This window comes from Monodon monoceros, unplaced genomic scaffold, assembly GCF_005190385.1.
Source record: "Monodon monoceros isolate NGI ecotype Baffin Bay Population unplaced genomic scaffold, NGI_Narwhal_1 Super_Scaffold_3, whole genome shotgun sequence".
NCBI lineage: Eukaryota > Metazoa > Chordata > Mammalia > Artiodactyla > Monodontidae > Monodon > Monodon monoceros.
In genome coordinates, this window is record NW_021703780.1 from 68,092,000 (window position 1) to 68,109,648 (window position 17,649).

The 17,649-nt window shown below is 45.2% G+C and overlaps 1 protein-coding gene across 1 annotated transcript in view; it reads left to right on the forward strand.

The window, feature by feature from the left end:
• The first annotated feature begins 11,756 nt into the window (after positions 1 to 11,756).
• Positions 11,757 to 17,649, forward strand: part of CACNA2D3 (calcium voltage-gated channel auxiliary subunit alpha2delta 3) — a 781,826-nt gene continuing 775,933 nt past the window's right edge. Inside the window, exons 1-2 of the mRNA XM_029243037.1 lie at positions 11,757 to 11,915; positions 12,584 to 12,665. Coding sequence (XP_029098870.1) covers positions 11,794 to 11,915; positions 12,584 to 12,665 — 204 coding nt within the window. The 5' untranslated portion in view covers positions 11,757 to 11,793. The remainder of the gene's footprint in view (positions 11,916 to 12,583; positions 12,666 to 17,649) is intronic.

Sequence of the window (17,649 nt, forward strand, 5' to 3'; positions counted from 1 at the left end):
TTGTTTTTTGTTTTGCTGTCCACAAATCTTCATTTGTGAAGTTTGTTCAAATCTTTTGTCCATTTATAAATTGTGTATCTTCTTAATATTGAGTTGTAGAAATTCCTTATATATTCTAGATATGTCTACTCTTCAATATTGTCTTTGCATTTTTTTAAGGTTTCTTTCAAAGAGCATGTGTTTTTAATTTTGATGAAGTCCAAGCTATCATTTTCTTCTTTTTTGGTTTAGTGTTTATTGTGAGCATACAGTAATCTTTGACTATACCAGGGTAATAAATGTTTTTCTCTTATATTTTCTTCTAGAAGTTTTATAGCTTTAGCTCTTAGGCTCATATCTATAATCCATTTGAGTTAATTTTTGTGTACAGTGGATGCAAGGGCTGAGGTTCATGTTTTTCCATATGGATTCCAATTATACAAAACACTATTCTTTCCCCCATTGAATTAACTTGGAACCTTTGTTGAAAATCAATTGACCTTATAAATATGGGTCTGTGTCTGGGCTCACTATTCATTCTATTTATCTTTATGTCTATACCTACATCGATACAATATTGTCTTAATACTGTACCTTTATAAGTTTCAAAGTTTGTTTGTGTAAGTCTTCCAACTTTGTTTTTCTTTTTCAAGATCATTTTGTCTATTCTAGGTGCTTTTTATTTGCATTTTTAGAGTCAGTGTTTCAACTTTTATAAAAATGTTTTCTGGGATTTTTCTTGTGTCTATGTTGAATTAAGAGATCAGTTCTGGGAAAATGGACATCTTAATAATATTAATGGTTTAACTCTATTAAGCCTTCTTTAATTTCTCACAAGAATGTTTTGTTGTTTTTGATATAAAAGTTTTACATATCTTTTCTTAGACTTGTTCCTATGTGCCTGTGTTATTTTTTAAATTTCATTTTGTTTGTTACTAATATATATAAATGCAGTTAATTTTTATATATTGACTTTGTGACCTTGCTACGTTTACTTATTAGTTTTAGTAGTTTTTATTTTTTAGTATGTTTTTAAAAATAGATTCTGTGGGGTCTTTTACATATACAACCATGTCATATGAAAATCATGAAAATTTTACTTCTTCCTTTCCAATATTTTTCTTTCCTTATTGCACTGTTAAAAATTACAGTACGGGGGCTTCCCTGGTGGCGCAGTGGTTGAGAGTCTGCCTGCCGATGCAGGGGACAGGGGTTCGTGCCCTGGTCCGGGAGGATCCCACATGCCGCGGAGTGGCTGGGCCCGTGAGCCATGGCCGCTGAGCCTGCGCGTCCGGAACCTGTGCTCCGCAACGGGGGAGGCCGCAACAGTGAGAGGCCCGCGTACCGCAAAAAAAAAAAAATTACAGTACGATATTAAATAGAAGTGGTAAAAGTAGACCTCTTGCCATATTTCAATTATAGGGGGAAAATGTAGCCCCCGCTACCTTTACAGGGGGAAAGAGTAGCCCCTGCTCGCTGAAACTAGAGAAAGCCCGCGTGCAGCAACGAAGACACAATGCATCCAAAAATAAATAAATAAAATAAACAAATTATAAATAAATAAATAAGCTGAGGATCTAGAGTCCACTTTTCCCAACAGGAAGTTATGCTTAGTGCTTACTGCCAGCTCTAGTCCATGCTGAGAGAGAGAGAGACAGGGACAGAGAGAGACAGAGAACTATTGACAACGAGCACTTAAAACAGTGGCTAATCTCATCCACACTTACATCTGCCTTTGGAATATATGTATTTAAATAGGTCATGTACTAACCTAAATGATTTTTATGTATCTTATTTAAAAGTTGTTTATTTTCCAAAATGTAGCCTTATTGAATAGTGTGAGGGGTTACTGACTGGCACTGGAGAAGCTGACCTGCAATGAGATGTTGAGGGTGGATCTTCCAAAAACTGGCTTCAAATAGAGGGTTTGCCATTTATATTTGAAACCTGATTATTTCATGCAAAATTTTGAATATTATATTTATATTTATTATAAAAGTAATATAGCAGAAAATCTACTTTTTGATTATTGATATTCCTGGAGTTTACATACCTTTTGTCCCCCAGACACAGTCATGAAAGCAAATGTTTTAATGTGTGATAGGTATTTGCACAACTGCAATTCAACATTTCAGAAAACAGTTGTCATCAGTGAAAACAACTCAATGAAGGGAAAGCCACAAATGCATGCACTATAAGAGGTCAGGGGCCACTATCCAGGCTACATTGCCATCTGGTCCTGCTGACGTGGTCATTTTCTCAACTCAGAAAACATGTATCAGTTCCTCCTGATTTGAAATCCATTCCAGCTCTGAGGAGTGACCTCCCTCCCCCACCTGCCCCCACCAGCCGCTCATTCATTACCCCTGATGGACCTTCCTTTCCTACTGTATCATGATTTTGAAAAGAGGTGATGACACATACATCATATTTTTGGAACATCTGTGTTGTTCGGATGCTGCCTTGCTAATACCTCCAGACATACTCCACTTAACTGTCTGTACTCTCCATACTCATACTTTTACTTCCCATGCTTTTTGTAAGGATTCAAACAATGCCAAAATGCTGAAAGTAAAAAGTGAAATGTTTCACTTCAACTTCCCAACAATTTCTTCTAGAGGTACCGAGCATTGATAGTTTAACATGTGAGTCTCTGGTTTGTTCCATGCTTACACACTCAGAAGATATATAGTATGATACAGCCATACCTATACTTACTCCTATACCTATACCTACATTAAAAAAAAACAGAAATGGGTTTATACTGCACATATTGTTCAACAACCTGTTGTTTTTTTCCAGTTAACACTTTCACTTGGCATGTGGGCATGTCAGTATACAGAAGTCACCTTATCCTTTTTTAATGGCTTTATGAAATTCCATTATGTGATAAACTGTGATTAATTTAACCAGTTCTCTTTGGTGGACACTTAGAAATCTTGTTTTTAAGATTTTCCCAAAGAAATGAATTCAATTCCGGAAAGACATTTTCTTACATCTCTAATCTCCAAAAGGCAGGCTGCCCTCTATGAAAACAGGCAACTTTAGATTCAGATAATTAGAAGGTGTGCCATGTGTGAACACTTTCTTCTCTGTCTCCACTTGGCTTGATGTTTTGAATGTAAAACAAAACCAGAATAGTAGGCTCGGCATATGTTGCAACTGTTCATTTAAGGGCTTCTCGTTTCACACGAGCATTCTTCTCTTGCCTGGAGAGTGGTTGCTGAGAAGCTGTGTCACCGTGTGTGTGAGGCCACTGTTCTCCAAGGACCAAGGTAGAACTGGTTTAAAGGAATCTCCTCAACTGAGTGCCAGAACTGCCTTGCCCTAGGACTGATTGCTTTTTGCAGAGCAGATAACTGCGATGTTATGATTACTCACAGGCACACATACGCACAGTCACAGACATGCACAAAACATCACGTCTATATACTCACATATACAATCACATACGTGTGCAGGCACTCACACACTCACATACACAGACTCGCACACCTGCCCACACACACTCATACAGTCATATCGCGATATTCTGCACACATATACATACACGTGTGTGGATACGTGTATAATATACATATGTGTATATATATATGGTTATAATGTGTAATATATATGTGTATATATGTGCAGAACGTCTCAATATGAGTGTATAATTATATATATATTTACAATATATATAATGTATACTCACATAGACACACAGAGAATCACATATTCGATAAAAAGTTGTGGGGTAAAAAAAAAAAGTTGTGGGGTAACACAACATTGTAAATCAACTATATTTCAATTAAAAAATCACTGAATCTGGTGGGAAGCAGCCGCATAGCATAGGGAGATCAACTCGGTGCTTTGTGACCACCTAGAGGGGTGGGATAGGGAGGGTGGGAGGGAAGGAGACGCAAGAGGGAGGAGATATGGGGATGTATGTATATGTATAGCTGAGTCACTTTGTTATACAGCAGAAACTAACACACCATTATAAAGCAATTATACTCCAATAAAGATGTAAAAAAAAAAGTGAAAAAAAATCACTGAATCATTTAAATACACATTTACCCTGCTTTCCATGAAAAAAAGTTGTGGGGGTTCCCAGCGTGGGTTTGGGGGTGGACAGGGGAGGGCTAGGGGAGCACACAGCCTGGCACACTCAGTCCCCACCCCTGAGTAGTAGGGGGCCAGCCACGTCTAACATGTGTGTACCAGCACATCTCTAGGCTTGGATGAGCTGCTCCATGGTCAGCTTGTTCTTCCGGTTCCTTCTTCTGGGATAAGCCTGTGCCACTCACCAAGGACAACCTTCTCAGAGTTGGGGACAGCTCTTAGATAGAGGGGACACATCTAGCACAAAGTACCCACATGCCCACCCATTGCCTTTTCCTGTGTTGGGAATTCAAGAGCTCTTTTCAGTCCAGTGGAAGATTCAGAAATGTTTGAAAGGGTCATCTAGTTTGGTGCAATTCAGCTGAAGCTGCGTTAATGCCTGCTCCATGCAAGGAGGTTGGGCACAGTGAACCTGACACTGTCTTCAGGGCTATCTTTTCCAAGGGCTGCATTTCAGACATCTCCAAAGACCAGAATATATCTTCTAAGAGTGGAACACTTCTGGTTCACAGTGGTCTCCTTGGCACAAGTCTGCACCCTGAACACCACTGCGGGCCTGGAAATAATGTCACCATTGTACAAGAAATAGAATTCTGAAGATGACAAGTAAATTTCTTTCCTCTGATACCTTAAAAAACAGCATTCAGGGCTTCCCTGGTGGCGCAGTGGTTAAGAATCCGCCTGCCAATGCAGGGGATGTGGGTTCGAGCCCTGGTCCTGGAAGATCCCACATGCTGCGGAGCAACTAAGCCCGTGTACCACAACCACTGAGCCTGCGCTCTAGAGCCCAAGTGCCTAAAGTCCGTGCTCCGCAACAAGAGAAGCCACCGCAATGAGAAGCCCACGCACCGGAACGAAGAGTAGCCCCTGCTCACCGCAACTAGAGAAAGTCCACGTGCAGCAATAAAGACCCAATGTAGCCAAAAAAAACCCCCAGCATTCAGTGAGCCATTCTCATCGTGTTTTTAAACTTTTTAGAAGTCTTCCTTGTCTCTCTTTCTTTTCTTCTTTCAACCAGCATCCTCCCACAGAGATGTGACTGAGCATTTCTCCCCAGAAGAACAGTTTCCCTGGCTCTCTCCTTCTTGGCAAATCTCGTGCTTTTTAAAAGGCTCTGTCTTGTGTGAGATGGACGCTAGAGCCTGAGGAAGACGGAAACAGGCAGGAACTTGGGAGAAAGGAATTTCAAGCTGACACCTGTTCTAGCCATTTAGTTGATGTTTATCGAGCCCCCGCTAATATCAAAGGCCTTGCTGAAGTCATTATAGTCTTAGTGATGAAGATGGGCACATCCCATCCAATGGGGAAGACATGGTATAAACAAGTAAATCACTCTATCAGTAGTGATAACTGCTAGGAAGAAAACTGAAGCAAGGTAAGAGCACGGAGGTGTATGAGTGTGTGAGTATGGGGGTATGTGTGTGGATGGGTGTGTGTTTCTCCTTTACTGGGGTTTGGGGGTGGGTCAGGGAAGTTCTCCCCACGAAGGAAACATTTGAGCAGGGACCTGAATACAGTGAGAAACAGTCATCCAGGCAGCGGGCACAGCATATGCAAAGGGCTAAATGTGGGAAGGAGCTCAGCGTTTGCTGGGAACTCCAAGGAGACTGGCTGGAGCACAGTGAGCAAAGGGGAGAGAGATGGAAGTGAGGCTGCGGCGGGGTGGGGGGTGGGAGTCAAGGGCCTTGGGTGCCTTGGTTAGGAGCCTGTATTTTAACTGGAAACAGAAACCCACTGGAGGATTTTGAGGAGGGGAATGACTATGGTCTGATTTTTGTCTTTGAAAAGATGGCTCTAGCTACCATAGGAAGAAAAAGGAATGTATTTGAGAGGGGCGAGGGGAAGGGATGTCTTTATGGAGGATGGTGCAGAGCAGTGTGGGCTGGGCAGTGTGGTGGGGATGCAGAGGTGGGTTCTGTGCGTGTGTGTGTATGTGTGTGCATGGTGATGGTGAAGCAGGAAGCTTTGGCACTCCAAGGCAAAGTGAGCGAGGGCAATAGCCCAGGTGTAGAAATCTTGCTGTATTTGCAGAATGGAAGCAGTAATGAACATTTGTTGAATTATTAGCTGCATCGTCCCATTGCACCCGCTTTATGTCTGTGTGATATCTGCTCTCTGGTGCTGTTGTTATCCATCTTTTGTGGTTGAAAAAGTGTGACTCAGAAAGGTTGGGTAACTTGCCCAATTCTCACGGCTGATGTGAGGGTGAGCCATGACTTGAATGTAGGTTTGTTTGAACCCAAAGTCCATAATGCCACTCGGCTTTACACTACATTTCATGTAAAAGAAACCACATGCTTGCCAACAGTGGTTCATGGCCACCAGCATCAGAATCCTCTGAGGGGCTTATTAGAAACACAGATGCCCCTCCATCTCCTGACACAACTTGAACCTACTGAATCAGAACCTCTGAGGGCTTGAGAACCACCTCTGTAGGGGATCAAGGTCTCTAAGTGTCTCGCACATTGCATCCCAATGACCACTCCTTTCACTCCAGCTCTGGCCCCAGTGTCTGAACTGTTCCAAGAGCTATGAACATTTGTCTTCTTATTGTTTTGAATAAGTAATAGGTTAACAAGTCTCAAAAATCAAAATGATTTAAAATGATAGATATTGTGAAGTGTCACTCTGAATCCCGTCCCCATCTACTCTGTTCCTCCTAATCTCCCAACAGGGAGTAACTATTAGTAGTTTCCTGTGTATCTTCCATTGTTTTCTTAAGCAAATAAAAATATGTAATCTTATTTTCCCCCTTTCTTACAGAAAGGCAATGTGGGGCTTCCCTGGTGGCGCAGTGCTTAAGAATCCGCCTGCCAATGCAGGGGACACAGGTTCTATCCCTGGTCCGGGAAGATCCCACATGCTGTGGAGCAACTAAGCCCGTGCACCACAACTACTGAGCCCGCGTGCCACAACTACTGAAGCCTGTGCGCCTAGAGCCCGTGCTCCACAACAAGAGAAGCCACTGCAATGAGAAGCCGGTGCACCGCAACGCAGAGTAGACCCCGCTCACTGCAACTAGAGAAAGCCCGCGTGCAGCAATGAAGACCCAATGCAGCCAAAAATTAATTAATTAATTAAAAAAAAAGGCAACATGCCATATATCCTGCTATGTACCGTGCTTTAAAATTTTTAAAACAAATATACTCTAGAGATATTTTTTATTTTATTTTAATTAATTAATTTCATTTTTGGCTGCGTTGGGTCTTCCTTGCTGTGCGTGGGCTTTCTCTAGTTGTGGTAAGCGGGGGCTACTCTTTGTTACGGTGCATGGGCTTCTCACTGCAGTGGCTTCTCTTGTGGAGCACGGGCTTTAGGCGCGTGGGCTTTAGAGCAGTGGCTCAGTTGTTGTGGCACACGGGGTTGGTTGCTCCGCGGCATGTGGGATCTTCCTGGACCAGGGATCGAACCCGTGTCCTCTGCATTGGCAGGCGGATTCTTACACTGTGCCACCAGGGAAGTCCCTCTAGAGATCTTTTCACATCCATATATAGAAAGCATCCTCATTTTTTAAATAGCTGCATAATATTCCATTGTGTGGATGCACCAGTTTCTTTAACCAATTATGTACTGATAGTAAGTTGGGTTGCTTCCAGTCTTCTGCTCTTAGAGATAATGCGGTAATGAATAACTGCACATGTATATCATTTAGCAACTGTAAGATAAATTTCCAGAAGAGGGATTGCTGGGTCAAAAGTTAAAGCATTTGTCATTTTGCTCCTTCAGGGTGAACCACTTTGTATCTCCACCAGCAACATCACAGCCTTTCAATGGTGTTTCTAATATAGAGCAATAGATCTTCACACACCCCCCCATTACCATTCTGATATGAAATTCTGAGACAATATAACCTACTTAAAGTCAAAATTAAAACCAAAAAATCAATATGATGCTTCATCTGGTAATATCAAAGATAAATAAAAGTAATTTATAATAAAATAAGAGGCATTTCACTATGTGAAGTGCTTGTGTGCTTGTGCCTGTAAGCAGACTAAATAGGAATGCCACACCCCCAAATGCAGACTGATACAGAGGTGCTCTATTGGTGACTCAGGATCCATGAGCACAGCTGTAGTTGGAGAAGTGATTTTCCAAAATGGTAAAACACCAAACAAACAAAACCTTTTTGGTAAGGTTCTGAACAAAACAGAAGACAACTTTCTCTTTATTACACTGCAGTTGCATTCCTGGAAAATTCAGTGTTTATTAAAACCATGCAAAAACTCCTTTGTACTTATATATAAAATGGGTTTAAGTTCTAGATTCAGGTGATTATAAGCAGATTTTTCTCCTATCTGAATGTCCAGTGGGTCCTTTGAAAGTCCAGTGGGACACAGGATGATTCTTCTTTGTGTGGGACTGTTCTGCTCCCATCCATGAAATGCCAGTAGGATTCCAAGTCATTGTGACAAATAGAGAAGTCCCAGTGATTCATTATGCCGCCAGGGGCAATGCCCTCTCCTGCTCTGAGAATGGCTGCTTTGGGGTCTCCTCTAGAACCCATTCCTCAGACCAGGACCAGGTGAGCATTTCTAAAACACTCACCTCTGTTTCATCATGTTTCACTTCTGCTCAAACCCCTCCAGCATCTCTTTGTTGTGGCAGAACAAGTGCAGTATCCTCAGCCGATGGGACAGAGTCTGTAGGTCTGTCAATGAAATGTTCATTGGCTGGATTCAATGCTTCATTGAGAGTTGGGTGTTGAAATATAGGCTTTTGGGTGGAAATGGCAAGTAGGACCAGATGCCTGGGGCTGCACTTGGCAAATCGAAGGCTTTCTTGGTCCCTTGTCCTGATGTGGCTGTACGAACCCCCTGCTTTGGTTTGGAGACCCTTCTTTAAGTGGTTGGGTGTCTTCGGACAACTGGCTAAACCTTTCTGGGCCCCTTCTGTTAAATAAGAGTATGGCACTAGAAGGCTGAGAGAGCCCTTTCAGCACTGATTTTTGTGATTCTGGAAAGGATGATAGAGTTAGTAACTGATGGGACTTCAAATCGGTGACACTTTGAGCTCTGATTTTATTAATATCAGATAGTTTAAATATTTTTTATTTTTGAGAGAGTAGGAAGTGTTTAGTGGGATCTTTCTTAAATGTGTTGTGCATAACGCTCTGTGTAAGATGGTCCATGTATAAGTTACAAATGCTCAGGGTGCTGTGATTCTCTGGGGTTGTGATTCCCTGCACCAGGGCTCCTCTCCCGGTTCCTCTCCAGTTGCCCCCAAATGCCTGTGATGTTCACCTGCATAAGGCTGGCAGAGAATAATGACTTCGTCATAAAATGTCGTCATGACCTTGATGCCCAAGTGGCTCTCAATATAGTCCAGCAGTCAAGTGGTTGTTTATATATGACTAAGCTGTATGATTTTGCTGTGCCTCAATTTTCTCATCAGTTAATAGTCATAACAATAATATGGACATTACAGGTACTTTTTCTTCATGCATACTATAGTTGACCTTTTGGCAAAGTTTATAATTATGCACTTATCATTATGGCTTTTGGAGTAAAGCCTGTCTCCCTTAATAGTGTATAAACTCCTTGAGGGCAGGTGTCTGATTTGTTCACCAGTGGGTCTCCGGCACACCCTACGGTCCTGTCACAGAGATGCTCGACAGTTATTCACTGGATGAATGAGGGAATGCATGAAGGCCATTATCATGTAGATATTACATTGGTAGTGGATTGTAGGCTTATAAATAAGGACTAGTATGCTTTCACTCACTCATTCATTTAGAAAGAAGGCTCCTGGGGTCTGACGGGAGAATTATTTTCCTCCCAGCCCCCAATTTGAGCAGCAAAGCCATCCGGACCCTTTGCCCTGAGGTCAGGCCGCGCTTGTCTCCGTTTGGAGGTGCTAGCACACTTCCATAGACGGAAGGTGTGCACAGAAGCGGAGAATTCATTATAACCGGTTAGTCATCCATGGAGATTGTAGATGCTGCCCGTGGGCGGGAAGCACCTGGCGCTTCCCGGGCGGGGCCTGTTCCCAGAGCTGCGCCCCGAGGTGGGAACACGACCCGCCCACTGAAGCCCGGGCTCTCCCCGCACTCAGCAAAAACACCAAGGGCACCTGGGCGGTCCTTCTCCCAGTTCAGTCAACTCTGAGATCCAGCCCCACATGTGCTGGGGTAACTTTTTGCAGGGATGCTGGGCAGGGGAGCCGGCCTAGGTTCTCGCCCGGAAGCACCAGAAGGAAACTGGAGCCCACCCTTGCTCTCTCCCCTGAAAGCTGAGGGCGTTGAGGCAGAAGGCTGGTGACGGGGAAGGTCCCAAAGCCCTTGTAGGGGAGTCATACAAACCAGGCGAACCCAGGCGGCGGACGCCCCGGGAGACCCCGCGGCATCAGGAGCGCGCGGTTTCCGGGGGTCAGTCGAGTTGCGCTCGGTGGGTCAAGGATGACTCAGCCTTGCCCGGGTCGGTCTTTACTGCCGGTCGGCGCGAGGGCCCCACAAAGTTCCCAGTCACACCCAGACCTCCCTCTCGCAGAGGCCGGGGCTCCGAAGCCGGGTCCCGGGCTGAGGACGGCGGCGAGAGAGGCTGCAGGGAAGCCTGGTTCCCCGGACGCCCAGGGCTTCTCCGACTTCCTTCCTCCTCGCCCCCGCCTAGGCTAGCCGCTCGACCGCGCCTCCTGCCCAGTGGGTGGGGGTCCGAGTGGGGAGCGGGTGAGTCCCCGAGCCTCAGAGGACTCTCTTACTCCCGAAATCCAGGGAGTCCACCAGTCAGGACAGACTTGGAGAAGCAGTGCTTCCCCTCCCGACCCCCCAACTCGCCGCAGTCGCGCGGACCCTGAGTCCCAGCGGGTCAGAGCGCGAGCTGCTCGGAAGCCCGGCCCGGGTTCAGGCGCGCCAGGGAGGCCCCGCTGCGGCCCGAAACCGGGAGCCCCGCGCTCGTGTGCCAGCGCCGCGCCGGCAGCGCCGCCCTCCGCGCCTTCCCTGATCGGCGCTGCGGCCGGAGGAGCAGCCGCGGGCGGCCACGCAGCAGCGCCCGCGCCAGACAGCCAAGCCCCGCTCTCATCCCCACCGCACTCAGCCTTGCCCGACCCAGTCCGCCGCCGCGAGCCACGGCCCCTTCCTCAGACTTTGGCCTCTTCCCTGCACCCCTTGCCCTCCGGGAAACTGCGCGGCGGGGACGGGGGTCGCGCCACCTCTGTGCTCCTCAGGACCCGACCTGCCGCCGCCTGTTACCCGGCCGGGCCCTAGCCTCCCGCCTGCGCCCCGCCCCCCAACCAGCTCTGGGCTGGGGGTTGCGGGGTCCGGCCCGGGTCCAGCCCGAGAGTGGCGTCCGCGGCGGCGGACTGCGGAGTTCTAAAGAACTCGGCGGCCGCAGTGGGCCGGGTGGGGCAGGGCGCTCTCAGCCGCGTCCAAGGACACTGGAGTTTGCCAGTCCCCGCCCGCGCGGCGCCCCCCGCCCTCCCGCCGCGGCCGGCCGGACTCCTAGAGCCGCCGAGGCGGGGCCGGGCGGCCGCCGCTGCGAGAGGCGTGTCTCCCTGCTTCCTCCCCCGCCTGCCTCCCTCTCCACCTCTCTCCCCTCCCTCCTCCTCTCCGCCCTCCCCGCCCCGCTCCTTTTTCTGTTCCCCAAGTGCGCCCGGCGCGCGAGAGGCAGGCGGGGCGGCGTGGAGCAGGCAGCTCTGCGCGCTCGCCCACCGCCCGCTCGGCGCAGCTCGCCGCTGCCGCTCTCGTCGCCGCCGCCGGCGCGTCGGAAGGAGCCTAGCATGGCCGGGCCGGGCTCGCAGCGGCGCGCGTCCCGGGGGGCCTCGGCACTCCTGACCGCCGCGCTTCTCTATGCCACGCTGGGCGACGTGGTGCGCTCGGAGCAGCAGATCCCGCTCTCAGTGTAAGTGCCAGGTCCTGTGCCGCCCGGGGAGGGTACCCTGCCGCCCGCGACTCGCTGTGCCCAAGTTTGGGCTCCTGCAGGTGCGGCCGGCAGGACCTGCCGCGGGCGTCGGCCTCGCCTCTAGCACCTGCCGGCGGGGACCCGCGTGGGGCGGCGAGACTGGGGTGGGATCCCCTCGCCCCCTCCCCGGGCTGCGAGGGAGACCTGGAGAGGCTCACCGCCGGCGACAGCACCAACTTTGAAGCCTGTTTACCGCATGCAACTTCCATGGGCCGTTTATTTACCCCTTCTTTGCTGTCTTGCCATCTCACTTCTTTTTGGGGAGGGGGGGATGGGTGGATTTCTTTCGACTAATCTTTGCCAGGTGATGCTCAGTTTGGGTGGTCAAGTTCTCAGGCAATTATTCAAATAAAATTCAGTGGTCTTTCCGGAGAGGCTGGGACACTTTGCGCATTTTGAACTATGTGACCCCCTCGGGCCCCCTCCCGCGCTGCGCTCTGCAGTTTGGTGCTGGCAGTTTCTACCAAGGCGCTTTTTCTGTCTTTTTTTTTTTTTTCCTCCAATGTTATACCGCCTGGCTCCTTCAGCCACAGCCCCGTGTGTGCGTATGCGTGCGTGTTGACTGTGACACGGTGTTACATTTGTTCCTGTGCCCTTTCTCCCTGTAGGGTGAAGCTCTGGGCCTCTGCTTTTGGGGGAGAGATAAAATCTATTGCAGCTAAGTACTCCGGCTCCCAGCTTCTGCAGAAGGTAAGGTTTCTGTGGTGGCAGGAAGCGATGATTTTTCCAGCACAGAAAATGGAGGCAGATTTAGTTTTGCAAACAAACGTGAACCCCGAGCAGCATCAGTTATCAGAGGTGTCTCTGATCCTCCGTTTCTTGGCAATGTACTGTGCAGTGACTTCTCCCTACCAACCGGTTATTTTTAGATGACACTTGATTCTAAACACAAAGAAAAGGAGGATACTCACTGGCACTGTCCTGGCTGGGGCTCGGAAACTGAGTGTTTTTGCATGGCTCTCCTCTCAGTGTCGGTATTGCTGTTTCAGTGTGAGAGCAGATGCTCCTCTGGCCAAAAAACGCTAACTTCATCCAAGGGGCAGAATCAGTGCCTGTTAATGATGTCTTTCACCTTGCCTGCGTTGGAGGCTGGGGTTCAGTATATCAGAGAAAGATGCTGCACTATTGTTTGTCATCCCCGCAGTTGTACGATCCCATTATTCCCCAATCATCTAGACTCAGGGCTGGGATGCATTACATCATTACAGATAAGGAGAATGAATGTGGTTATCTTTCCACTCAGCTGCACTGCTGGGTAATAACCTATGAGAGTAGTCTACAAACTTAAGAAATTGGTCTGCATCCATATATTCTGGAGAGTAATGAGAATGCAGAATTGATTATTAGGCTTTTATCAGAACCTGCATCAATTTTAATTCAAACAGGCAGCATTATGCTTAAAATTACATTGTGAGTTATATGGTCTTTCGCCCTCCCCTCCAAGAAAAAAAGGGAAAAAATGGGCCGGGGAGGAGAGATTAGAGGGGTTAAAAGAATTTCAAGTTAACAAATCAACAGGATTAATCCAATAATTTTCTCAAAGATAGAAAATAAAATTGGCCTTTAGGGGATAATTCTCTGATACAAAAAGCTTAAATTGTTAAGTTAACTTTTAAGTATTTTAAAATGTGCTTTTTGGGCCAATGTAACATATGTGTCATGCATGCTGCCTGGTAACCAAGTACGTATTTTATTTATGGCATTCTGCTTTAGAAAGTAGAGTTTTTGGGGACATTATATGAAACAGTTTGTCACATGAAATCCAAATATCGTAATGAAGCATGAGCCCACAATGGAATGACAGAGGTTAGCCTGGCTTAAAAATTGCCAATAGCCATATTCTCTGAAACCATGGAAAGACTGTTATCACAACTATGTTATTTGGGGACAGAGTTCATTGAATTATAGGCAGTTGATAAAAACTTGAGGTTATGATGTGCCTTTATGGTCAGTGATAATTTACATACCTGTGACCTGCCTCTCAGTTTATAGGAGTTGCCTTTTTTGCTAGTGTTCTTTTAATCTGGACCAGTCTGTACTCAGCTTTGGCATTTTGCCTGCGTGTCAGATGTTTTATGTGAAGAGTTCTGGCCTATTGCATTGCCTGTGTATTTTGCTTATGCTTTTAAAGAAGAGAACATTTTGTATAACTTTAAAGAAATATTTTTCACCTGCACGTTGTAGTTTAGTTGTAACAACTCTGAAAGTAACCCTTCAGAGCCTGTGAACTTTTTTTTGTGGGGGGGCTGTGCTTACATATCTCGTATCTCGCATTTTGTAGGAGCACGTGAAATATATTTTTTCCTTCTCTCTGAAGTTAACACACAACACACACACACTGCACAAAATCCCACCAACCATATTATTGGCTACTCTATAATAGCAAATTGGAAAAAGCTAAAATGCTTCTCTTACCTTATCAGCATCCTTTCTGATACTGTATTCACAAGCTTCGCTTTGCTTTTGTCATGTTTGCAGCTTGACAATTGGGTAATTATTTCCAGCTGTTTGTGGCTTTGTTGTCATTTCTTGCTGTTGCCTGGCATTTTGTAATCTGATGCATGGGGAAGGTGAGGTGTTGGTGGGCATTAGGTTCTAGGGTGGGCATTTGTTTGCTCTTGCATTTGGATTGCAGCCACTGGCCATGGAGTCCTGCGATACCTACCACTTTGGCTTGCTAGGCAGGGACTTCCATGAATGATGGGGCAGGGCATGTTAGACAACTTGGGGAGGTACCTTTTGGCTGTCTTGGCCCATTGCCCCCAAATATGATTGTATTTTTATAATCAGCAAAGAAAATTGATTTCGAGAACTCAGAGTATGAATGAGAAAGGATGTGAGGTGCTCAGAGTCGGGGGAGGCATAACATCATTTGGAAAAGCAAGGAGACAGTTGCCTTTCTCTTGCTTATTTTCAAGTTTCTGTCCATTTGCATGAGGAATTACTCCTGAGTCAAAACTCTATGCACCCTTCCATCACATCACTGCATCCTTAACAATTAAGGTACTCTCGAGATGAGTTAGAAAACTTGGTTGATAAATGCATTAACACTGTAGTAAGGGGACCCAAAGGTGTTGCGTAAGAGTCTGTAATCATACTTTTAAGGCATGGACATTTAAACTTGATTTTCAGTTAAGTAAGGTATATTGTATACCACTGTACAAGTTTATGTACTCTATGTAGTTTTTCTAATTGACACTTTATGTTGTGAATTCATGCGGGATGTTCATTTTTAGAATGGGAGTTTAGTAATTTTTGCACTAAGGCAAAAACTTTACAAAATAGTAATTGTGAATATAAGTTAAATAGTAATTGGCCACCAATTTTAAAGTGTTTGGAGACTGGGAAAACTGCCATTTTGGTAACAGGTTTTTATTAGGTAATATAGTTCGAGGTAGCAGTATTATCACTGATTTCCTCAATGTAAATATAGCTATTTAACAATGTACCTCACTGCCATGGCTTTAGAAAGGAGATTTCATCAGTTGTTTCTTTGTTTAATACCGTGGCTTTCATTACTTTAGCTTATGATAATATATTTGGTACCCACTGCCAGACTTTTCCTATTTTTTCTATTTTTTTCTTTGCTGAGCACAGGAATAGCAATCTGTTTGTTCCTTATAAAGAGGATATTTTTGATCGTATAAAATGCTGTAGTCCACATTTTGGCAAAGTTTTGTGTTTCCAGTACAGAATGGAAAAACGTAGGACTTGTGTATTGGAGTTGGAGTCAATCCTGAGAGGCTTTAGTTGTTCTAGGACAGCGGGCCCCTGAAAGCAAAGCACTGGAGTGTGGCTGTGTCCTGCCTTCTTAGCTGGTAGATACTGCAGGGGTTTCCATTCACTTCCACTTTTAATTAACTTTCCTATTTGACATATTCATGCCAGTATTCAGCTGCCTCTATCTTGCTTCATTTTCCCCAAAGAATGCGCTTTGTGTGGCTTCTTTTGGGGAGGCATAGTTTCATTACCTCTCTATTTTGGGATTCAGTGAGAAGCATTCTAGTAGGTCCAGTAACCTAGGCTGTTAAACTCATGGGCTCCACACCCCTAACATTCACAATAAAAGGTATTAAACTGGCATGATTCTCATTTCATCCTTCTTAGGGAGAATTTGGTAGGAGCTGGGTTTGTCATTCTGTTTAGTTCTGCATTCAGGGAACGCATGTTCATGGGAATGAAGAGTTCCAATTATATTTAACAGAATCGTGATGATAAATACACAGCGGAAATACAGGTACTGTGTGTCTCTGCCATTAATGCTAGAAAAGAATTGACATTTACTTTGGATGCCTCATGCAGCACTTATCAAACATGCTCTCCTTGGAGTGCATAACCAGGTTTTTGCGTTATCACCTATATATTGAGAGAGCCGCTTTAATACGTGAATGTGATGTCTCTTTCCACAGGACAGTCAGCAAAGTAAAAGGTTGGTTCTTTTAAGCCATTTTGATAATTATGACTTTTGATCAATGTGGAAATTGATGGTCTTTTAAATAATTAAATAGGAGTATTCATTTATCAGGAATTGGGTAGCAGTGCTGTGCTGCCTGTAGGAAGCCTGGCACTCTATGGATTGCTTTTATTGGGGAGGCGCTACTAGGCTGAACATTTTTGTTGAATAAAGACGGTTATTTGTCATCCCGCGAGATTAGTGCATTCAACGTGTGCTGCCAGTGTTTTAGTTCACAGCACCACTTCAATTACTGTACTTCTCCCTGGCAGATTATTTTTCAAAGTCTTGAAATCTCGGAAATGACAGTTTTCAGTCTTTCAGGGCAGTTTATTGGTCTCATTAGCCCAGTCACCAGGACATCCGCAGAGCAGGATAAACCAGTTAGAATTCATTTCGCGCATCTTACCCACACATATATCTTATTGTATTTGTACACTCACGCTTGGTCACTTGAGGACCAGATCAAGTTCTTTTTGTATGGCTTTGCTAAGTGTTTGTCTGAGCCTCTTTTGTTCATTTTTTTCTTTCCTTCTTTTTCTCAAAGTTTCTTTTCTGACAGAAATATTTCTGCTTTGCTTTTTCTCTCATTAGGAACTGCTGCAGCCTGAGTTGCTCCGATTTACAAATGCTAGTCAAAATTAAGGGAAATGAAAACATAGGCATGGTTTTCTTGTTGGAGGCAAATTTCAGACTTTTAATTCCAATGTGGTTATTAATTTTGATCAATTACTCAGGTGATCTCAGGGGGGGTTTATTTTATTTTATCTTATTTATTCTAATACCAGTGTGCATTTAGGCAAACACATGAGTACCAAACCACCTAATAATTATAAAGTTTGTCAGGCAAGGGCAAGCACTAATAACGTTTCTAGTTGTGATGAAGACATAGCCGTGTATCATGATGAACAAAAGTGAAAGAAATGTGAAACCATTACCCCAAGTACCTGTGGCCCTGCAGGATGTCCCATTGTCCTGCAGTTTGGATCACATATTTGTGGAAGTCAGGTTTGGGGTTTTAGGCTTTTCAGTCTTTGATCAATCCTCGCCTAGGTGTTTAGTGCTCCCACGTACGTGGAGCAATAAATGACTTGGTATATTGGGCTTATCGAAAGAGGTGTACATTCTCACAAGGATCCTTTGTTTCTGGTCTGTCATTAATCCAGATCTATCATTACAGATTACCAACAAATAAGCTTTTTCTTTATCCAAATACACATC